Source organism: Pseudophryne corroboree, chromosome 1 (genome assembly GCF_028390025.1).
Source record: "Pseudophryne corroboree isolate aPseCor3 chromosome 1, aPseCor3.hap2, whole genome shotgun sequence".
Classification (NCBI taxonomy): domain Eukaryota; kingdom Metazoa; phylum Chordata; class Amphibia; order Anura; family Myobatrachidae; genus Pseudophryne; species Pseudophryne corroboree.
The window spans coordinates 136,406,328-136,430,806 of NC_086444.1; the positions used below are offsets into that span (position 1 = coordinate 136,406,328).

At 46.9% G+C, this 24,479-nt stretch overlaps 1 protein-coding gene across 2 annotated transcripts in view; it reads right to left on the reverse strand.

Moving 5' to 3' along the window:
* Positions 1 to 24,479, reverse strand: part of SREK1IP1 (SREK1 interacting protein 1) — a 278,208-nt gene that overhangs the window by 150,937 nt on the left and 102,792 nt on the right. For both annotated transcript variants that reach the window (XM_063963145.1, XM_063963148.1), the window contains exon 3: positions 18,046 to 18,192. In XM_063963145.1, the coding sequence (XP_063819215.1) occupies positions 18,046 to 18,192 (147 nt within the window). The remainder of the gene's footprint in view (positions 1 to 18,045; positions 18,193 to 24,479) is intronic.

Here is a 24,479-nt window from a genome sequence, read left to right on the forward strand (position 1 = left end):
GCTGGTTGTTTTAATAGTAAATATGACAGGTGTATCTGGTTTCATTCAAATAATACACATTCATGACTTAAAATTATCTAAATTAATTAATATCAGCATGATGTCTGGCGCTTGATATTATTATAATTATGTACTGTATGAAATAAGTGTTGAATCCATCTCTGTGGCATGTCCGTGTAAATGCGTGTGTTACCATATGTGGCTGTGCTCGCTGCGCGTATTTGCAAGTATAGCGACTTAAATGTGTGTAGTTTGTATGTTCTCTTTATGTAATATTCTGACTTTGACAGGGGTATTTACCATTTATGTGGGTATGTCTGCTTTCTTGCTATAGAATTTGTATTGTCCCGAGGACGGAGCTGAGGCTCTGAAAACGTTTGCTATATTTCAATACAAGAAGTTTTGCATTTGTACAGTCTCAGAGTGCCTGCATTGTTGGAGTGGACATCATTCTATATTCCATGTGGGGCACCTGAGAAGATGGAGTGGCTTCTTTTGAGTGCCGGCAGACTGCTGATAAATTATATATATATATATATATATATATATATATATATATATATATATATATAGTAGTATATAGTCAGTAGGGGCTGTGGTCTCCTCCAGCACTCACTGCTCCAGGACAGGTGCTGTGTGATTATCCCCTTGATGAAGTCCACATAATAGGACGAAACGCATTGGACCAGGGACCTGCTACTTACCCTCTGGACTCCCCATATGCGGACAGATAAGCTGTTTTTATTATCCAATCCTGTACGTGTGCTACCTGTATTTATGGACAGATGAATTGCCTATTTTTATAAGTCTCTTGTACGTTTGCTACCTATATGTGTGGCAGGACTGTGCCTCTTAAATTGTTGCTGTTTTTTATTATGCTTGCTTAATATTTATTGGAATGAGCCACATTCCTAATTTTTAAGCCGCTGTGAAAACATTGTTTTATGTAGCTTTTATCTTCTCTATACATGCTTTTAAGAGTCATCAGTTTTGCTTACCTGATATTTTGGAATGAGCCATATTCCTAACTTTTGAGCCGCTGTGAAAATTATTATTTTTTAAAAACAGTACACACTATGTTGCTTTTATCTTCTCTTTACATGCTCGGTTTCTAAGTGTCATCAGCCTGAAAGTATTTAAAGCTAAGTTGCAATTTTTTTTTTTTTTTTTTTAATAACCACACCTGACTACACAGGTTTTATTCACCAACACTATTAGGCGCTTTTATTTACTCCATTTTTCTATTTTATATATATATATATATATATATATATATATATATATATATATATATATATATATATATATATACACACATACACATACACATACACACACACACACACATACATACTGCCACTCATGCTTGGATAACCAATGCATGGTCTGTGTGCCCTGAGAAATATACATATATTTACAGTGAATAAATAATGCTAGTTCATCATGATAATGTACCAGATTCATAACAGTAATGCACTGTAGAGAAATACAGCATAGTCCTGTGCAGTATAAGGAAACGTATATAATTTATAATTCAACTGCACAGTCTGGAACCTGATCCCTAGATAAGGAGGTGGGCCCCCAGGCAGAGGGGTCCACTGGGGATTTCCCCAGTACCCCTGTGGGCCAGTCCAACCCTGCCTACATTGCCAGGAAAAGCACCCTACAAAACTCCTACATTGTGCATTTATATGCACAATGGGGATGATTAAGCGATCAGATAGTCGCCCCCCAAGGGGAGTGTATATTCACCGTGAAGTGTGCGATCGCATGTGTACGCCGAGCTGCAAAAAATCCCTCAGTCAGCGGACAACTGCAAATCCGTTTGCACCTCACTCACCATTGAATGATTTATCCAGTGTGTGCACAGCCCAGGACTTACTCCTCCAGTGCAAAGAGAACAGGCCGACGTCACATACCCTCCCTGAAAACACTTAGAACTCCTGCATTTCCCTGATACTCCCAGTAAACGGTCAGTTACCCCCCACAAACGGCCTCTTCCTGTCAATCACCTTGCGAACGCCTGTGCGATCAAAATTTTCTCACCATCCTGACGCTGTCCGGTGATGCCTGTTTGCCGATGTGCGTGTCCGTTGCAGTGCATACGCAGCCTATCTGCATCACCCCCAATGTTAGGCTACTGTAAGCATGGGTTATGCACAGCTTGCCCCTTGCTCCAGAACACGCAAGCTTACCGTGTATCACATAATTGGTTGGCCCCCATCGCGGTCTGCTCTTTCAAATGTTCTCTCTAATCTTTACATGCCAACAGAGAGCAATGGTCTGATGGATTTGAACACTTACATGAAATGTCAGCTATCTTTGGCTGATTTGTAGTGGTAGATTCTATTAGCAGTGAGTTCCCTCGTAGCGCCAGTAAGTGTAGCTACATGTCACACTTTCAGTACCTCCGAACTCGCTAGTCTGTGGTGAGATCGGGCCTCCTCGTGCCTAACAGGAATGACCCTATAGGATTCTTTTTAGAATGGTCTCAAAGTGCCTAAAGGCCCATACACACTGGGCGATTTTGAGCTGAAAGCAGGTCACTTTTGGTGCGTTGAGCTGCTTTCAGCTCAAACACGCCCAGTGTGTATGCCCCGGCGATGAGCGCTGATGCGCACTTCCGCTTCATCGCCAGCCGTTCATCTGCTGGTATCACCAGCAGATGAACGGCGGGGTGAAAGGCTTTCCATAGCGTCCTGCTATGGAAAGCCGCTCACCCCCGCTGACATCGCTGGGCAGGGGGGAAAATAGCTCAGTGTGTATGCACTGAGCGCTTTTCAGCCCAGCGATGTCAGCGATCATCGCTGTGCATACGCGCTGTGCAAAAACGCCCAGTGTGTATGCACCTTAAGAGTGAAACCAAAACTTATGCAACAGACCATTTGCTAATTGATGTCTTCACATCACCTGAATGAGTAACGTGGCTAACTCTGCTGATTGACCTTATGATGACAAAGAGCAGCAGAATATGTGTTTTTCATACTGGCAGTAGCCAGAAAGTGAGCCCTCACATGTGAATGCACAACATACACCCTCCTATTACCCTTCTAATGGCCTCATCCAGTGTCAATATACAATTCAATCTTATTTGTGAACTAGGCTGACAAACTATTCAATAGTAGATAAATTTAAAAATTAACTCTTTCTTAGATGTATTGCACAGGAAACCCTCTACATGTATTCTCATCTGAAAGAAGCAATTTGCAGGCCTGGATGTCACTATAATCACATTCTCAGTGGGAAAATCATAAAAAAAAATATTGAAGTACAATTTTTTTTATTTTGCTCTTTTAGTTATATTTTCTGCTGTTTTTTTGTTGTCTCTGAGCACACTTATATGTTATGCCAAGGAAAAACAAAATGAAAAAACAAAACAAAAAAGAAACCCACACACCACATGACGAGAGTACCAAATAGCTCCCCCAGCACACATAAAAGGGACATGACACTTCCTGCTCAACAAATTTAGATGCGCCTACTTAGCAGATTGCCCTGAAAATGAAAGTGGTGGAAGGAGGTCCATCCTAACATCAGCGTTCCACTATATCTTCATTAACACTACTATTAAAGCAGTGAACATTTCTGAATACCCCTTTAAAAAGGGATGTAGTTATGTGAACAGCGGTCAGGAAACCGCCTGTCATAATACGTCCACCTACATCCCGACCCCTGAAAAACCAGTCGGCATGCCGACTACAAGGGACTATTAGTGGGGAACAGAACCTGTGGCGAGCGCACTCGCCCCCTCCTCTACATTCTACGGCGTTGAGATGTGACCACCGGGATCTCAGCCACCGGAAACGCCTACCCATCCCCTTTAAAATTACTGTGGAAGGAATGAATGGGAAGAGAAATCAAACACCCCTCCTTTCTCCATCCCCAGTATCATATATCCAGTGATCAAACATTAACCATGAAGCCCTGGGAGAAATTTCTGCATGGGCAGTTGCACTGCCACTATGCCTATAACGATTACTTTATTAGAAGCTGTAATCCCCACATGTGAAAGCTCAGGCACCAAGACAACTGGAGTAAGTTTGTTACAATGATGTACATGCAGTAATTAAAAGACTATTACACACAAAATGAAGTCAGGCGCCGAGATGGTAGGACTGAAACAAAATAATTATAAAATATGTTGTTCTGCAGTTGTTCCAAAGAAGATTTTGTCAACTCTTAATTAACATTTTTAGAAAGCAATTATAAAACAAAACAAACGGCGCTGGTACTTAAACTGTAGCTTTAAAAAATTAAGCTTCTCCCACCACAACCCCAGAATTCCAGTCCTTCTTTAAAAGAGTCCGAAAAAGAAGTATCAGTAACCCAGTGAAACCGTTCGATCAGTACCCAAACCAGTAGATAACAGAAGGTCAAGAACCAAACATCTTGCACAACTCAGCGTGAGGGAGGGAAGTGATAAAAATACAGCCTTTCAGCAAAACTGGGGAACATTGGACCATGAGATGTTCAACAGAAACACGCAGGAAATGGAACGCTCAAACTGCCTGACCAGAGAATGGCATGCCTAAAGTGGATGTCGCCAGAGGCAAGAACTTGAAACGTGTGGACAGAGGACCAGCTAGCTGCACAACAGAACAGTTTCACTGAAGCCCCATGTCACTATGCCTAGGAGGTTGCCACTGCCCCAGTGGAATGCACTGACACCCAGTCTGGTGTCTGTAGCCCTGCACTAAAATCGACTTGATGACTGAGCGGAACTATATGCTTTGTAGCCGAACAGCCACGTTGCTGTGATTGTAAAGAACAAGCAGAGGATCCATGTGGCTGACAGAAGAGGTCTTGTCCAAGAAAATCAGCAGAGCTTGAACTATGTAGTAGAGCCAGATCATCTCGGTCCCAAGAAGTCACCGAAGAAGGAAAATGGGAAAAACCAATTCCTGGTTAAAGAGAAAAACCAAAACAACTTTGAACTGGAACGCAGGAACAGTACAGAGAACTGCTCAATCATCACGAAAAATAAGACAAGGCGACTTGCCAGACAACACCTCTAACTTGGTAACATGACAAGCTGAGGCAATATCCATAAAGTTGTCAGCTTCTCCAGAACACACTGAAAATCTGCTGAATGTAAAAGGCTCAACTGGAGCCTGTTTGAGAGCAGATAGGACCAGGTGAAGATCCCACTGTGCTACTGGAAGATGAAATGGTGGTTAAATATGCACCACTATCTGTAAATAGGTACGGACCTCTGGAAGAAGGACCAAATGCACCACAAATAAACTGACCCGGCCAAAATCTGTACTTTCAAGGATCGAAGATGTAAACCGTATTCCAAACCCCTCTGAAGGAAGGCCCCAAAAAAAAAAAATCCAAGAGGGGCGAAATGTGGATGTATAAACATTCTCTGTTCTCACCACAAGATGTAGAGTTTCCATACTCTGTGGTAATTGCACAACAAAACCGATTTCCGGCCTTACAGCATAGTACAGATTACAGAGGTAGAAAAAAATCTTTAACTTTGAAAAGGTCAGTTCCAAAGGCTAGGCTGTTAAAGCCAACTGAGGAAGGTCCACGTGTAGAAACCTACCTTATTGTAGCAGGTCTGGATGAAAAGAAAGACACTACCTGCGACCTGCCAACAATTTTAGAATGTTGGTGTATCACGACTTGTTTTGCTAGCCTGGAGCCACTAGGAGTACAATCTCACATTGAATATCGATGCAGTGATTACGTGAGGCAACCTTTGGTTTGGTGGAAACAGATACTTTAGATGAGAAACTCAGAGCTGTAACCGTAGTCATTGCGAAAAGCAGCGGGTCCCAATATTCCCACAGTACTATGGAACTTTGAAGTTGTTTTGAAAATCCAAGAGATCCCCTTGAGGAAGCCCCCACTTCTGAACAGATTGTTGATAGATTCCTGGAATGAGATACCACTCCTTCCATGAGTAAGCTTAAAAGGGAGTCAGTATTACGGTGGTCGGGATCCCGGCGGTCAGGAGACTTACGCCGGAATCGGGCGGTGAACACAGCGAATCCCCTCACGGGCTTGCTGCACTTGGCACGCATCGGGCCTGGTGGCGACCCTTGGTCGCCATACTATTCTATTTCACCTTGGGTGGTGGCATGGACCCCCACCCGAGTGGGAATACGGGGCTGCGGTCGGGAACTAGGTATTAACAGCACCACCGTGATGAAGTTCAATAGCTGACAGGTTAACAGGCAAGACTTCTGAATGTTAGGATACAGCCGCGATTTTGAAGCACATGAACAGTGTGAGCTAAGTGCTTTAAAAAAACTGTAAAAGTAAAATCGTACTTCACAAATAGACTGGTTAAATAAAGTTATTAGACAGTGATTGTAGCTGACCGCAAGAGCAACTGCTCAATGCGCGAAGATGCAGTATCATCCTGAATGAATAGTTTGGCTTCCAACAAGGAACAAGATAAAGTAAAACCTTAGTTTCTGTTCTAGAATTGGAACTAGAGCAAGGATGGTGAGAAGAGATAGTTTGGTCAATGCCACGTGAAAGACTGCATTCCGGATAGGAGTGTGAATAGCCAGTACAGACGGAGACAAAAGGATCATCTAAGCTGAGACAGCCACAAGTGTAAACCTGGAAGACACCCGGGTACCCTTGTGCTCAGCAACACCCATACTGTATAATCAGCATTACAATTAAGCTGTTCAACCAAGTGAAGCAGGCCATCCATGACAAATACATAGTAACATAATTAATGAGGTTGAAAAGAGGGAAAATGCCCATCGGGTTCAACCTGTATTCTGTATTAAGGAGTGCACATTACAATGCACCAGCTGAAGTAATGGTTTCGTACCAATTGACAACTATATTTCATATCACTCCCATATACTTAATGTCAGTATATTAAATGCTATAGCCTTGGATACTTTTTTCAGCTAGAAAAAATGTCCAACCCATTTTTAAATGCATTTACAGAGTCCGCCATTATTACCTTCTCCGGCAGAGAGTTCCAAATCCTTATTGCCCTTACGGTGAAGAACCCTTTCCTACGATTTGTACTGAATTCTCTCTCCCCTAGCTTTAGAATCTAATACAGAGTTCTATTAATAAACAAATCCCCTGCTAACTCTTTGTATTGACCCTTTACATATTTGAAGATATTAAGGTCACCTCTAAGTCTCCACTTTTCAAGGGAGTACATACAGTATTTAACCTAGTAAGCATACTCTAGTGTCTCTAACCCTTTAATCATTTTAGTAGCTCTCTCCTTTGATTTCTTTTGAGCTCCCTGATATCTTTTTTTATAATATGGTGCCCAAAATTTAACACAATATTCCATGACTGTGGAATTGCGCAACAAGTTCGTCCAAGTAATCATAGATAAACCGCTAATGGTGACAACTGTGCAAACTTCAGAATGTAACGGATTCTTAAAAGGATGGCAAGCTCTGTATAAGAGCTGTACGATCAGCTAAATGTGCCATGGCAGCGGCAACCGTGGGAGGCAATTTTGCCTGTAAAATTGGTTTGAAAAAAATAAATAAAATTTTTATAACATAATAATAAGATTTGACTTACCGGTAAATCTAGTTCTCGTAGTCCATAGAGGATGCTGGGACTCCGTAAGGACCATGGGGAATAGACGGGCTCTGCAGGAGATAGGGCACTTTAAGAAAGCTTTGGATTCTGGGTGTGCACTGGCTCATCCCTCTATGCCCCTCCTCCAGACCTCAGTTAGGGAAACTGTGCCCAGAGGAGATGGACAGTACGAGGAAGGATTTTTGTAAACCTAAGGGCGAGATCCATACCAGCCACACCAATCACACCGTATAACTTGTGATAAACTACCCAGTTAACAGTATGAACAACAACATAGCCTCGGGTCAACCGATAAACTATAACATAACCCTTATGTAAGCAATAACTATAAACAAGTCTTGCAGAAGAAGTCCGCACATGGGACGGGCGCCCAGCATCCTCTACGGACTACGAGAAATAGATTTACCGGTAAGTAAAATCTTACTTTCTCTAACGTCCTTGAGGATGCTGGGACTCCGTAAGGACCATGGGGATTATACCAAAGCTCACAAACGGGCGGGAGAGTGCGGATGACTCTGCAGCACCAATTGAGCAAACAGGAGGTCCTCCTCAGCCAGGGTATCAAACTTATAGAACTTTGCAAAGGTGTTTGACTCCGACCAAGTAGCTGCTCGGCGCAACTGTAATGCCGAGACCCCTCGGGCAGCCGCCCAAGAAGAGCCCACCTTCCTAGTGGAATGGGCCTTAACCGATTTAGGCAATGGTAATCCTGCCATAGAATGCGCCTGCTGAATCGTGTTACAGATCCAGCGAGCAATAGTCTGCTTTGTAGCAGGAGCGCCAACCTTGTTGGCCGCATACAGAACAAACAGCGCTTCAGTCTTCCTGATCCTAGCCGTTCTGGTCACATAAATCTTCAAAGCCCTGACCACATCCAGGGACTCGGAATCCTCCAAGTCCCGTGTAGCCACAGGCACGACAATAGGTTGGTTCACATGAAAAGATGAGACCACTTTTGGCAGAAATGGAGGACGAGGCCTCAACTCTGCCCTATCCACGTGAAAAACCAAGTATGGGCTTTTATGTGATAAAGCCGCCAGTTCTGAAACACGCCTTGCCGAAGCTAATGCCAACAACATGACCACTTTCCACGTGAGGTATTTCAACTCCACTGTTTTGAGTGGTTCAAACCAAAGTGACTTGAGGAAACGTAACACCATGTTAAGATCCCAAGGCGCCACCGGAGGTACAAAGGGAGGCTGAATATGCAGCACTCCCTTAACAAAAGTCTGTACTTCAGGAAGAGAGGCCAATTCTCTTTGAAAGAAAATGGATAAGGCCGAAATTTGGACCTTTATGGACCCTAATTTTAGGCCCAAATTCACTCCTGTTTGAAGGAAGTGAAGTAGACGGCCCAACTGGAACTCCTCCGTAGGAGCAGCTCTGGCCTCACACCAAGAAACATATTTTCGCCAAATATGGTGATAATGTTTCAACGTCACGTCTTTCCTAGCCTTGATCAGGGTAGGAATGACCTCCTCCGGAATCCCTTTTTCCGCTAGAATCCGGCGTTCAACCGCCATGCCGTCAAACGCAGCCGCGGTAAGTCTTGGAACAGACAGGGCCCCTGCTGCAGCAGGTCCTGCCTTAGAGGAAGAGGCCACGGATCTTCTGTGAGCAACTCTTGCGGCCCCGGATACCAAGTCCTCCGTGGCCAATCTGGAACAATGAGGATTGTTCTGACCCTGTTTATTCTTATTATTCTCAACACCTTGAGTATGAGAGGAAGAGGAGGAAACACATAGACCGATCTGAACACCCAAGGTGTCATCAGAGCGTCTACCGCTACCGCCTGAGGGTCCCTTGACCTGGCGCAATACCGCTTTAGCTTTTTGTTGAGACGGGATGCCATCATGTCTATTTGAGGCAGTCCCCACCGACCCGTGATCTGTGCGAAGACTTCTTGATGAAGTCCCCACTCTCCCGGATGCAGGTCGTACCTGCTGAGGAAGTCCGCCTCCCAGTTGTTCACCCCCGGGATGAACACTGCTGATAGTGCGCTTACATGGCCTTCCGCCCAGCGTAGAATCCTGGTCGCTTCTGCCATGGCCACTCTGCTCCTTGTTCCGCCTTGGCGGTTTATATGAGCCACTGCCGTGACATTGTCTGACTGAATCAGAACCGGTTTCCCCCGAAGCAATTCCTCCGCTTGACGCAGGGCGTTGTATATGGCCCTCAACTCCAGGACGTTGATGTGGAGACAAGTCTCTAGATTTGACCAGAGAACTTGGAAATTTCTTCCCAGTGTGACTGCTCACCAGCCTCGGAGGCTTGCGTCCGTGGTCACCAGGACCCAGTCCTAAATGCCGAACCTGCAACCCTCTAGTAGGTGAGCACTGTGCAGCCACCACAGGAGAGATACACTGGTCATGGGAGACAGGGTGATCCTTTGATGCATTTGTAAATGGGACCCGTACCACTTGTCCAAGAGGTCCCATTGAAAAGTCCTTGCATGGAACCTGCCGAAGGGGATGGCCTCGTATGAAGCCACCATCTTCCCCAGAACCCGTGTGCAATGATGCACTGAAACCTTTTTTGGCTTTAATAGGTTCCTGACCAGGGCTATGAGCTCCTGAACCTTTTCGATCGGAAGAAAAACCTTTTTCTGGTCTGTGTCTAGAATCAGGCGCAAAAAGGTCAGACGCGTTGTAGGGACTAGCTGGGACTTCGGTATATTGAGAATCCAGCCGTGTAACTGCAACGTCTTCATGGACAGAGACACGCTGTCCAGCAACTTCTCCCGAGATCTCGCCTTTATGAGGAGATCGTCCAAGTATGGGATAATTGTGACACCCTGCCTGCGCAGGAGCACCATCATTTCCGCCATTACCTTGGTGAAAATTCTCGGGGCCGTGGAAAGCCCAAATGGCAACGTCTGAAATTGGTAGTGACAGTCCTGCACTGCAAATCTCAGGAACGCCTGGTGAAAGGGGAATATCGGAACATGAAGGTAAGCATCCTTTATGTCCAGGGACACCATCCAATCCCCTCCCTCCAGGCTGGCGATGACCGCCCTGAGTGATTCCATTTTGAACTTGAACCTCTTCAAGTACAGGTTCAGGGATTTTAGGTTTAAAATGGGTCTGACCGAACCGTCTGTTTTCGGGACCACAAATAGGGTTGAGTAATATCCCTCTTCTTGCTGGAGATGAGGAACTGTGACAATCACCTGTTGAATATACAATTTTTGGATTGCTGCCAACACTAGCTCCCTCTCTGACGGGGAAGCCGGCAGAGCACATTTGAAAAACCGTCGAGGAGGCAAGTCTTCGAATTCCAGCCTGTATCCCTGAGAAACAATCTCAAATGCCCAGGGATCCACCTGCGAGTGAACCCAGACGTGGCTGAAAAACCGAAGACGAGCCCCCACTAGATCTGCCTCCCCCCGGGAATCCCCAGCGTCATGCGGTGGACTTTGCAGATGCAGGGGAGGACTTCTGCTCCTGGGAACTAGCTGTGTGCATCTTTTTTCCCTTGCCTTTTCCTCTGGCAACAAAGGACAATCCCCGTACCTTCTAGCTCTTATTGGAACGAAAGGACTGCATTCGATAATGAGGTGCCTTTTTTGTATGCTGCGGGGGGACATAAGGTAAGAAATTCGACTTACCAGCCGTAGCAGTAGAGACAAGGTCCGAGAGGCCGTCTCCAAACAACTCCTCCCCTTTGTAAGGCAAGGACTCCATATGCCGCTTTGAATCAGCGTCTCCCGTCCACTGTCGGGTCCACAAGAGCCGCCTAGCAGAAATAGACATAGCATTGTTCAAAAGGGCCAAAACCAGGAAAGCTCCGGGTCCTGACGGAGTGTCACCATCTGCCCTAAGAGCATGTGCGGGTCAGCTCGCCCCCATATTCACCAAGATCTTGAATAAATCGCTGGAGCTACAGAAAGTCCCTTCCTGCCTCAAAAGGTCTACTATAGTCCCGGTCCCCAAGAAACCCACTATCACTAACCTGAACGACTACAGGCCGATAGCACTGACGTCTGTGGTCATGAAAACGTTTGAGCGTCTGGTTTTGAATAACCTGAAAACTGTGACTGGCCTCCAACTAGACCCCCTGCAGTTCGCCTATCGCTCAAATCGGTGTGTCGAGGATGCAGTCAACCTGGGCCTGCACTACATTCTACAGCACCTAGACATTCCCGGTACCTACGCGAGGGTCCTGTTTGTCGATTTCAGCTCGGCCTTCAATACAATCGTCCCCAGCATCCTCCACCCCAAATTACTTCGCCTAGGGGTCCCAGAAGCTACCTGTTCCTGGATAAAAGACTTCCTAACAGATAGGACACAGGTGGTGAAAGCGGGGGAATTCATCACTCAAGCGCGGTCCATTAGTACAGGGGCCCCTCAGGGCTGTGTCCTCTCACCCCTGCTCTTCTCCCTGTACACAAATGACTGTACCTCAGAGGCGCAATCAGTAAGGATCATCAAATTCGCCGATGACACCACTGTCATCGGCCTCATCAAGGATGGGGACGAATCGGCCTACAGACGGGAAGTAGACCGGCTGGCCCAGTGGTGCATCCACAACAACCTCGAGCTCAACCCCCTCAAAACTGTCGAGATGATAGTGGACTTCAGGACGAAGTCATCTAGTGCACCTCCGCTAACGATTGCTGACAGTGTGGTATCGCTAGTGGACTCCTTCAAGTTTCTAGGGACCACAATCTCCCGGGACCTTAAATGGGGGTCCAACGCTGACGCCACTGTTGGGAAAGCGCAGCAGAGGTTGTTCTTTCTCAGGCAACTAAGGAAGTTCAACATCCCACAGAAGCTTCTGCTCCTCTTCTACTCCGCAATTGTGGAGTCGGTACTGTGCTCCTCGATACTCGTATGGTACAGCTCCGCCAGCGCGAGGGACAGATGCAGGCTCCAAAAGGTGGTCAGAACCGCAGAGAAGATCATCGGGGCCGACCTTCCCTCAGTCCAGGACCTGTACTTGTCCACAGCTAAAAAGCGGGCAATGAAGATAGTAAAAGACCAGCTACACCCCGGCCACAGCATGTTTAACTTGCTTCCTTCAGGCAGGCGTTACAGGGCCGTCCCCGCCAGAAGCCTCAAAAGTTTCTTTCCCCAAGCGGTCCGCCTGCTGAACTCCTGAACATTGACTGACTAGACGTACATGTAACTCACTTGTGTTCCTACCGTATACCCTATCTGTGTGACTTTGCTTACCCCCCCACCTGCTTATCTGTTACCTACTTGGCTGTTGTAAAGCAAACCGAAGACAAATTCCTAGTATACGCAAGTATACCTGGCCAATAAACCTGATTCTGATGATTCTGGTTTATTCTGGAGCTTAATAAACAAATGTCTCTTTGAGCATCTCTCATATACAAGGCAGCATCTCTGATATGCTCTATGGTCATTAAAATGGCATCCCTATCTAAGGTGTCAATCTCCGTAGATAAGGAATCTGTCCATGCCACAACAGCACTACAAACCCAGGCCGACGCCATAGCCGGTCTAACAATAGTACCTGAATGAGTGTAAATGTGCTTCATGGTAATTTCCTGCCTGCGATCAGTAGGATCCTTGAGGGAAGCCGTATCCTGAGAAGGCAGTGCCACCATTTTGGATAAGCGTGTCAGCGCCTTGTCTACTTTAGGCGAAGATTCCCATCGTATCCTATCCGTTGTGGAAAAGGATACGCCATAAGAATCCTTTTGGGAACTTGTGGTCTCCTATCTGGAGATTCCCAAGCCTTTTCGCACAATTCGCTCAGCTCAAATGAGGACGGAAAGGTGACCTCAGGCTTTTTCCCTTTATACATGTGTACCCTCGTGTCAGGGACAGGGTTTCCTCAGTAATATGCAAAACCTCTTTAATGGCAATAATCATGTACCGAATACCTTTTGCCACCCTCGGCTGTAATTTTGCATCTTCATAGTCGACACTAGAGTCAGTATCCGTGTCGGTATCTGTGTCATCGATCTGGGATATGGTGCGCTTCTGAGACCCCGAAGGTCCTGGCGCCACAGGGACCGGCATGGTCTGGCTACCTGACTGATCCCTAGCTTCAGCCTTGTCTAACCTTTTATGCAATAGATTGACATTTGCATTTAAGACATTCAGCATATCCACCCATTCCGGTGTCGGCGTTGCCGACGGCGACATGACATTCAAGCACTCCCCCTCCACATTAAGCGAGCCTTCCTCGTCAAACACGTCGACACACGCGTACCGACACACTTCAAACACACAGGGAAACTCTTTTCTGAAGACAGTATCCCCTTTAAGGCCCTTTGGAGAGACAGAGAGAGAGTATGCCAGCACATACCCCAGCGCTACACCCCAGCGCTATACCCCTGGAAAACAAAAACCACAGAATGCCCTTTTCCAGAAGCGCCGAGTAGTAATAAAACGCCAATTATGTGCCCCCCCCCCTCCCTCTCCTTCAAACTCCCTTTCACCGTGTGTAAAGCAGGGGAGAGTCCGGGGAGCTTCCTCTCAGCGGTGCTGTGGAGAGAAAATGGCGCTGGTGAGTGCTGAGGGAGAAGCACCGCCCCCTCGGCGGCGGGCTTCTGTCCCGCTCAAAGTTATTAAAAAATGGCGGGGGCTCTTTTATATACATGTACAGTGCCCACCTGTACATGTATATTGTCTTTTGCCATAAGAGAGGTGTTATATTGCTGCCCAGGGTGCCCCCCCTGCACCCTGCACCCTTACAGTGACCGGAGTGTGTGAGGTGTATGGGAGCAATGACACACAGCTGCAGTGCTGTGCGTTACCTCAGTGAAGCTCTGAAGGCTTCTGCCGCCTGAGACGTCTTCTGACCGTTTCTTCTGGCTCGGTGAGGAGAACGGCGGCGCGGCTCTGGGAGTGAACGCCCAGGACGAACCTGTGTTCACCCCCTCTGGAGCTAATGGTGTCCAGTAGCCGAGGAAGCAGAGCCTATCATTTAAGAAGGCCTGCCCCTCTCTCCTCGGTCCCTCGATGCAGGGAGCCTGTTGCTAGCAGTGCTCCCTGTAAAAATATAGAAAAAATCCAAACAAAAATGCTTTCTAGGCAGAGAACTCAGGGGAGCTTCCTGCAGTGCACCCATTTCCTTCTGGGCACAGTGTAAAACTGAGGTCTGGAGGAGGGGCATAGAGGGAGGAGTCAGTGCACACCCAGAATGCAGCATCCTCAAGGACGTTAGAGAAAGGAAACTAATTCAAACCCCACATGCCGTACACTCCACTGTATGAATGTACTCATATCAAGGAAGGGAATACTGTGTTTAAGAGGAGGGAATAACTGAAGTTCCACATTACCGGCTTAGAGTCTGAGCCCTCTCAAATTGGCATGGCTGGTGTCTGCGTGTGCCTGGGTGGTACCTGACAGTTCACACAAGGCCCCCAGAGTTAGCCAATAACCTCTATGCATAGATGCACACGTGTGAGTGACAATGCAATATAAACGGATACACACAAAGGTGAATGCGAGACGCAGCAATATATAGCGTACACAGAGACGCACAGGTAAGTAACAAAGCAATATATACTGACACTACACACAGGCGAGTGTAAGACAGTAATGTATAATGGGGGTCATTCCGTGTTGATCGTAGCTGTGCTAAGCTACGATCATTCACATTGACATGCGGGGGGACGCCCAGCACAGGGCCAGTCCCCCCCCCCCCCCCCCCCCCCCCCGCAGAAGTGCAAAGGCATCGCACAGCAGCGATGCCTTTGCACTTCAAGAGTAGCTCCCGACCAGCGCAGCTTTAGCGTGCTGGCTGGGAGCTACTTGTCTCTCCCCGGCCCGCAGCGGCTGCGTGTGACGTCACGCAGCCGTTGTAGTCCGTCCCCTCTGCCTCAGAGGCGATCGCTAGGCAATGACGGCTGGCATGCGCCGGCGCACTGCAGCGCCGGCGTATGTGCAGTTCCGACCCGATTGCTGCGCTGCAAGAAACTGCAGCGAGCAATCGGGTCGGAATGACCCCCAATGTACATAGAGACCCAGAGATGAGTGACCAGCCATACATACTGATAAACACACAGGTGAATATGAGACCCAGCAATATATCACAGAGATACACACAGGGTGACAATGATAAATACAGAAAACCACACGTAGGGAAGTCTGAGACATGGCCATATCTAGGGGGTGATTCAGATCTGATCGTAGATGTGCTAAATTTAGCAAATCTACCATCAGTTTCTCTGGCATGCGGGGGGACGCCCAGCACAGGGTTAGTCCGCCCCGGATGTCAGGCCCTACCCCCTGCAAGAGTACAAAAGTATTGCACAATGGCGATGCTTTTGCACCTTCTGAGTAGCTCCCTGCCTGCACAGTCTTGCCTCTCTGGCGCGCTGGCAGGCGGCTACCCGCTGCGTCCCGGGTCGCAGTGGCTGCGTTTGACATCACGCAGCTGCGGCGGCCCGCCCCTGGAACGGTCCGGACACGACTGCAGTTACTGGACTGCACCCCGCCAACAGCGTTGTAATGCCGTTGGCACATCCCCTCCCGCCCCGTGACTGCCTCTGGCTGTCAATCAGGCATAGGAGATCGCAGCCCTGAGATGCTGTTAGCATCTCACTGGGCCTCCCGGGGTGCGCATGCGTAGTGCGCCCGCACTCTACAGAGGGCTTCAGACTGCTATTGCTGCGGCAGTGATCCAGTCTGAATGACCCCCACAGTGCATACAGATACACACAGGTTGACATGGCTATACCACAATAAAATGTACTTCGCATACAGGTTGCAGGGGGGGGGGGGGGGGGGGGGAGACGCTTCATTTTTAAAGCTACAGTCACACACACACACACACACACACACACAATATAGGCATGCCGCATATTTTAAAAGCAAAAGCTGCTTGTGCGTCCTATACGCATAGCGACTAAGACGCATTTTAATGGAAAAATTACACCTAAAGATGCACGGTGCTACCGAGCCACAGTATGGCATGACTAGGAGGTCTGTTTAATGTGACTGCAGCAAGGGGATACGGTCATTAGGTCTACAACACTTAAGTCATCAGTCGACATAGTCACTAGGTTGACATGGAAAAAAGTTGGTATGCGTTTTTCCCTTTTTTATAAAACTTTTTCATACTTTACGATCCAGGTGGACTACGATTGAGAATAGTAACGTGAGCGCAGCGACAGCGGAGTGAGGCACCTTGCCCAAAGCAGGTGACACGGTGCACTAACTGGGGTACCGCATCACTTTAGGAAGAAAACACCAAAAAAATAAAATAAAAAGTTGACCTTTTTCCATGTCGACCTTGTTCATGTCGACTTAATGACTGTTGACCTGTTTCAAGTGTCGACCTAGTCATTGTCGACCAATCGTGGTCGGCCTAATGACTGTCGACCTAATGACCCATACCCGCAGCAAGTATGTGTAAGTATATATATGTATAAGTAAGTAAACAATAACCATTCCTCTATACCCATAATCATCATTCTGGTGAATACATTCCACACAGACGTTAGCATCAAGTGTTGAAAATCCTAAAACAGAAGCTGGGTCTCTGTACAGTCGGTGCTTTGTTATGATTAAAGATGCACTGACTCAACAGTAATTTAGTGTTCACATGACATCAATATCAAGTAGTAAAAAGTGTTTTTCAATTTGCAGGAAAAAAAAAAAAAAAGTCTTCACAGTTGTTTAAGTTACTGCTTTATATTGCATGAACTTATGTAAAATGTGATTTTACTACAGAGTCAGCGCATCTTTAATGATAAAACAAAGCATGGACTGCACAGTGGATCACAGTCTGAATTACTTTGTGGAGTGCGCACATGCACCCCGGGAGCCCAGTGGGATGCTATCAGCATCTCAGGGCTGAGATTGCCTCCGCCTGATCGACAGTCAGAGGTGGTCGCGAGGCGGGAGGAGGCGTGCCAACAGCATTAGAATGCCTTTGGCAGGGCGTGGTCAAGACAACGGAGGCGTGTCCGGACAGTTGGGGCGGGACGTGGCTGCTGCGTGTGCTCTGCGACCAAGAACACGGTGGGTGACAGCACGCAGGAGCTACTTGCCAGATACAAAAGCATAGTCGCCGTGCAATGCTTTTGTATGTGTGCGGGGAGGGCGGGGCATGACATGCGGGACGGACTAGCCCTGAGTTGAGCGTCCCGCCGCATGTCAGAGTAAATGATCGTAGATGTGCTAAATTTAGCACATCTATGATCAACTCTGAATTACCCTCAATGACCTTGGTACTAGCGTCACCTGAGGCTAACTAACGATTATTATGGGTATATATGTCACAGTGGTTATTGTGTAATCTTTGATGTTTCATATTTATGTTCCCACCACCATGGATTTCCAGTATTACTAGAAGTTTAACGGTCTATGTATGCTCAGAAACTCTAGAAATAGTACTATATCAATATTAGGAGTATAATGAAACCTCTGTCACGCTGGCTGTCCTTTAAGACTTAACTGTGTGATCACTTTAATGTGACGCTGATAAACAAAAGGACAAAATGTAAGAAATACGACTTATAGAGAACATTACACTGAAGACTGCATCTTCAGAACACGCACTGCTCATTTTACTTACTTTTCGTTTCTGCAGAAACTGGGGGTTTATTTAAAATCTCAATTTCTTCATCGGTGTCTTCACTGCTCGTGCTACTGACATCTAGCACAATGTCCCTCTGTGGGTCCACGCGGAGAAAGTTCCTGCATTCAAATGTCAGATGGCCAGCTAGACGGGAGACAGAAGGAGAGGAGGTTATCCATGCAGAGAAACTGGGTGTTTTATAAAAAGCATATTTAAAATAAATAAATAAATACAAAAAAACAAAATAACAAAATGTCCCTCTCTGGAAAGATACAGTAGCAAATAAATGATGCTACCCTTCTCTTTGATAATGTAATAAGACATAGTGAGGTATTCAATTATCCGCAAATTCGCTGCAATTTTTCGCCGGAAAATGATCATATCATCTGTAAAATAAAGATACCTTTATATGTACATCTAAAATTGTTTAGAAGTGAGTTTCGGTATGCTGCAATATACAAATATCCTGTGTGTGGTGGTGAGACTCTATTCTACTGAACCTCTTCTGAAAGAAAGAAAAGACACCAGGGCTCTGTTTCTGGACACTTATCAAGAGACATTGTGCAAATTACTACACATTATAGGTTTTCATCTTTTTCTCCTTATGATCCTTTTCGAGTGTTGGACTTTGGCATAAGAACTGAATGAATTTGGAAGATATTCCCGTAAAAGGAACAAGTGACGTATAAATATCTAATTGTTCACCATCCTGTGTTAATATATGTAATATATGTCTATGTCGTCTTTGATCTGTCCCTTTTTTTTTTTTTATGTTTGCAAATTTTCCTTATCTGTTTGGGCAGATAATCAAGTGGGTTGGATTAAGCAGACTATATTGAACCAGAGTCCACAAAATCTTTATTTCTCAAAGACATTGTGAACAAGTCGACATTCAGCAGATTTTAACAGTGTCCACATCATAACTGCCGACATTGTGGTGTTGACATTATGACTGTCGACATAGCAACTGCATCCACCATTCTGATTATGTGCTGTCAGATAGGAGCTAAAACTATTTCACAAATTAAATTTTCCTTTATTAAAATCTACTTTTTATACAAATATAGACGCGAGGAAATTTCCATAGGTAAACGGCATACTGTAAACTGGACTTATGGATCTGCACTGGTTTCTATGCCTGTGGTGTATTATTTAACGCATGAAACACAAAGGGAAACAAAGTTAGAACAAGGTCACTTCTACTTGTTGCTTCCAGCAATTCTTAGGAACTGTACATTTCTTGTGTCTCGGTTGTGTATAGCACTAGCCTGACGGGAAGCATCCGCTATTGCAAATTGTACAGATGAGGCGAAGCAGCTGGCAGTATTTCTGCTGTCCTCTGCCTGCAAATGTTTCACAATATTCGTCAAGGCGCTCACTAGGCGATTTAGGAATGATTAGTTAGCTGTGTAAGAGGTAATGCTGTCTGTCTGTCACATATTTGCCTCTTTAGCTTTGAAGAGAGTGTATGTGATAGGATAGCATTCAGTGAAATTCAATACTTAGAGGTCCATGAAGAAAGCGGCAGGAAATGTGGGTACCTCGTTGCTGGTTAGCAATCTGGCACAGCCAAAATATAGACACACAGTTTATCTTATTGTGGAAGATGTATAAATAAATACACTGGTCAGGGCGGGCACTAACAATCCCCACCCCCACCAGTTCACACAGGAGAGATTTTTCTTTACATCTGTGAGGGTTGTCCTGGCAAAATGTAATCTGCTCACCTTATCCCACAACTTATACCTATCAATGAGACCTACTGCATTATGATGGAGAAAAACAAACAAAAAAAACCAACAGGATTTTAATACCTACCGGTAAATCCTTTTCTCCTAGTCCGTAGAGGATGCTGGGGTCCACTTCAGTACCATGGGGTATAGACGATTCTGCAGGAGCCATGGGCACTTTAAGACTTTTCCAGAGTGTGAACTGGCTCCTCCCTCTATGCCCCTCCTGCAGACCTCCGTATAGGAACTGTGCCCAGGGAGACGGACATTTCGAGAAAAGAATTTACTTACCGATAATTCTATTTCTCGTAGTCCGTAGTGGATGCTGGGAACTCCGTAAGGACCATGGGGAATAGCGGCTCCGCAGGAGTCTGGGCACAAAAGTAAAGCTTTAGGACTACCTGGTGTGCACTGGCTCCTCCCCCTATGACCCTCCTCCAAGCCTCAGTTAGGATACTGTGCCCGGACGAGCGTACACAATAAGGAAGGATTTTGAATCCCGGGTAAGACTCATACCAGCCACACCAATCACACCGTACAACTTGTGATCTGAACCAAGTTAACAGCATGATAACAGAGGAGCCTCTGGAAAGATGGCTCACAACAACAATAACCCGATTTAGTTAACAATAACTATGTACAAGTATTGCAGACAATCCGCACTTGGGATGGGCGCCCAGCATCCACTACGGACTACGAGAAATAGAATTATCGGTAAGTAAATTCTTATTTTCTCTGACGTCCTAGTGGATGCTGGGAACTCCGTAAGGACCATGGGGATTATACCAAAGCTCCCAAACGGGCGGGAGAGTGCGGATGACTCTGCAGCACCGAATGAGAGAACTCCAGGTCCTCCTCAGCCAGGGTATCAAATTTGTAGAATTTAGCAAACGTGTTTGCCCCTGACCAAGTAGCTGCTCGGCAAAGTTGTAAAGCCGAGACCCCTCGGGCAGCCGCCCAAGATGAGCCCACCTTCCTTGTGGAATGGGCTTTTACAGATTTTGGCTGTGGCAGGCCTGCCACAGAATGTGCAAGCTGAATTGTATTACAAATCCAACGAGCAATAGTCTGCTTAGAAGCAGGAGCACCCGGCTTGTTGGGTGCATACAGGATAAACAGCGAGTCAGATTTTCTGACTCCAGCCGTCCTGGAAACATATTTTCAGGGCCCTGACAACGTCCAGCAACTTGGAGTCCTCCAAGTCCCTAGTAACCGCAGGCACCACCATAGGCTGGTTCAGGTGAAACGCTGACACCACCTTAGGGAGAAACTGAGGATGAGTCCTCAATTCCGCCCTGTCCGAATGGAAAATCAAGATAAGGGCTTTTACAGGATAAAGCCGCCAATTCTGACACGCGCCTGGCCGAAGCCAGGGCCAACAGCATGACCACTTTCCATGTGAGATATTTTAAATCCACAGATTTAAGTGGTTCAAACCAATGTGATTTGAGGAACCCCAAAACTACATTGAGATCCCAAGGTGCCACTGGAGGCACAAAAGGAGGCTGTATATGCAGCACCCCCTTGACAAACGTCTGAACTTCAGGAACTGAAGCCAGTTCTTTCTGGAAGAAAATCGACAGGGCCGAAATTTGAACCTTAATGGACCCCAATTTTAGGCCCATAGACACTCCTGTTTGCAGGAAATGCAGGAATCGCCCCAGTTGAAAATCCTCCGTTGGGGCCTTCCTGGCCTCGCACCACGCAACATATTTCCACCAAATGCGGTGATAATGCTTTGCGGTCACATCCTTCCTGGCCTTGATCAGGGTAGGGATGACTTCCTCCGGAATGCCTTTTTCCTTCAGGATCCGGCGTTCAACCGCCATGCCGTCAAACGCAGTCGCGGTAAGTCTTGGAACAGACAGGGTCCTTGCTGGAGCAGGTCCCTTCTTAGAGGTAGAGGCCACGGGTCCTCTGTGAGCATCTCTTGAAGTTCCGGGTACCAAGTCCTTCTTGGCCAATCCGGAGCCACGAGTATAGTTCTTACTCCTCTCCGTCTTATAATTCTCAGTACCTTGGGTATGAGAGGCAGAGGAGGGAACACATACACTGACTGGTACACCCACGGTGTTACCAGAGCGTCCACAGCTATTGCCTGAGGGTCCCTCGACCTGGCGCAATACCTGTCCAATTTTTTGTTGAGGCGGGACGCCATCATGTCCACCTTTGGTTTTTCCCAACGGATTACAATCATGTGGAAGACTTCTGGGTGAAGTCCCCACTCTCCCGGGTGGAGGTCGTCCACCCCCGGAATGAACACTGCTGACAGTGCTATCACATGATTTTCCGCCCAGCGAAGAATCCTTGCAGCTTCTGCCATTGCCCTCCTGCTTCTTGTGCCGCCATGTCTGTTTACGTGGGCGACTGCCGTGATGTTGTCTGACTGGATCAGCACCGGCTGACCTTGAAGCAGAGGTCTTGCTAGGCTTAGAGCATTGTAGATGGCCCTTAGCTCCAGGATATTTATGTGAAGTGATGTCTCCAGGCTTGACCACAAGCCCTGGAAATTTCTTCCTTGTGTGACTGCTCCCCAGCCTCGCAGGCTGGCATCCGTGGTCACCAGGACCCAGTCCTGAATGCCGAATCTGCGGCCCTCTAGAAGATGAGCACTCTGCAACCACCACAGGAGAGACACCCTTGTCTTTGGTGACAGGGTTATCCGCTGATGCATCTGAAGATGCGATCCGGACCATTTGTCCAGCAGGTCCCACTGGAAAGTTCTTGCGTGGAATCTGCCGAATGGGATTGCTTCGTAGGAAGCCACCATTTTTCCCAGGACCCTTGTGCATTGATGCACTGACACTTGGCCTGGTTTTTGGAGGTTTCTGACTAGCTCGGATAACTCCCTGGCTTTCTGCTCCGGGAGAAACACCTTTTTCTGGACTGTGTCCGGGATCAACCCTAGGAATAGAAGACGTGTCGTCGGGATCAGCTGCGATTTTGGAATATTGAGAATCCAACCGTGCTGCCGCAACACTACTTGAGATAGTGCTACCCCGACTACCAACTGTTCCCTGGATCTTGCCCTTATCAGGAGATCGTCCAAGTAAGGGATAATTAAAACTCCCTTCCTTCGAAGGAGTATCATCATTTCGGCCATTACTTTGGTAAAGACTCGGGGTGCCGTGGACAATCCAAACGGCAGCGTCTGAAACTGATAGTGACAGTTCTGAGTGACTCCATCTTGAATCTGAACCTCTGTATGCAAGTGTTCAAGGATTTCAGATTTAAAATAGGTCTCACCGAGCCGTCCGGCTTCGGTACCACAAACAGCGTGGAATAATACCCCTTTCCCTGTTGCAGGAGGGGTACCTTGATTATCACCTGCTGGGAATACAGCTTGTGAATGGCTTCCAATACCGCCTCCCTGTCGGAGGGAGACGTCGGTAAAGCAGACTTTAGGAAACGGCGAGGGGGAAACGTCTCGAATTCCAAATTTGTACCCCTGAGATACCACCTGAAGGATCCAGGGGTCCACTTGTGAGTGAGCCCACTGCGCGCTGAAATTCTTGAGACGGGCCCCCACCGTGCCTGAGTCCGCTTGTAAAGCCCCAGCGTCATGCTGAGGACTTGGCAGAAGCGGGAGAGGGCTTCTGTTCCTGGGAACTGGCTGTTTGCTGCAGCCTTTTTCCTCTCCCTCTGCCACGGGGCAGAAATGAGGAGCCTTTTGCCCGCTTGCCCTTCTGGGGCCGAAAGGACTGCGTCTGATAATACGGCGTCTTCTTATGTTGAGAGGCTACCTGGGGTAAAAATGTGGATTTCCCAGCAGTTGCCGTGGCCACCAGGTCTGATAGACCTACCCCAAATAACTCCTCCCCTTTATAAGGCAATACTTCCATATGCCTTTTGGAATCCGCATCACCTGACCACTGCCGCGTCCATAACCCTCTTCTGGCAGAGATGGACAGCGCACTTACTCTTGATGCCAGTCGGCAAATATCCCTCTGTGCATCACGCATATATAAAAATGCATCTTTTAAATGCTCTATAGTCAGTAATATACTGTCCCTATCTAGGGTATCAATATTCTCAGTCAGGAAATCCGACCAAGCCACCCCAGCACTGCACATCCAGGCTGAGGCGATTGCTGGTCGCAGTATAACACCCGTGTGAGTGTATATACATTTTAGGATATTCTCCTGCTTTCTGTCAGCAGGTTGTTTAGACAAGCGTGTGAGCGCTTTATCCACCTTAGGGGGTGTTTCCCAACGTGCCCTATCCTCTGGCGGGAAGGGTATGATGCCAATAACCTTTTAGGAATTATCAGTTTTTTTTATCGGGGGAAACCCACGCTTCATCACACACTTCATTTAATTCCTCAGATGCAGGAAAAACTACAGGCAGTTTTTTCTCACCAAACATAATACCCTTTTTCGTGGTACTTGTATTATCAGAAATATGTAAAACATTTTTCATTGCCTCAATCATGTAACGTGTGGCCCTACTGGAAGTCACATTCGTCTCTTCATCGTCGACACTGGAGTCAGTATCCGTGTCGGCGTCTGTATCTGCCATCTCAGGTAACGGGCGTTTTAGAGCCCCTGATGGCCTTTGAGACGCCTGGACAGGCACAAGCCGAGTAGCCGGCCGTCTCATGTCATCAACCGTCTTTTGTAAAGAGCTGACACTGTAATTCCTTCCATAAGCCCATCCACTCAGGTGTCGACTCCCTAGGGGGTGACATCTCTATTACAGGCA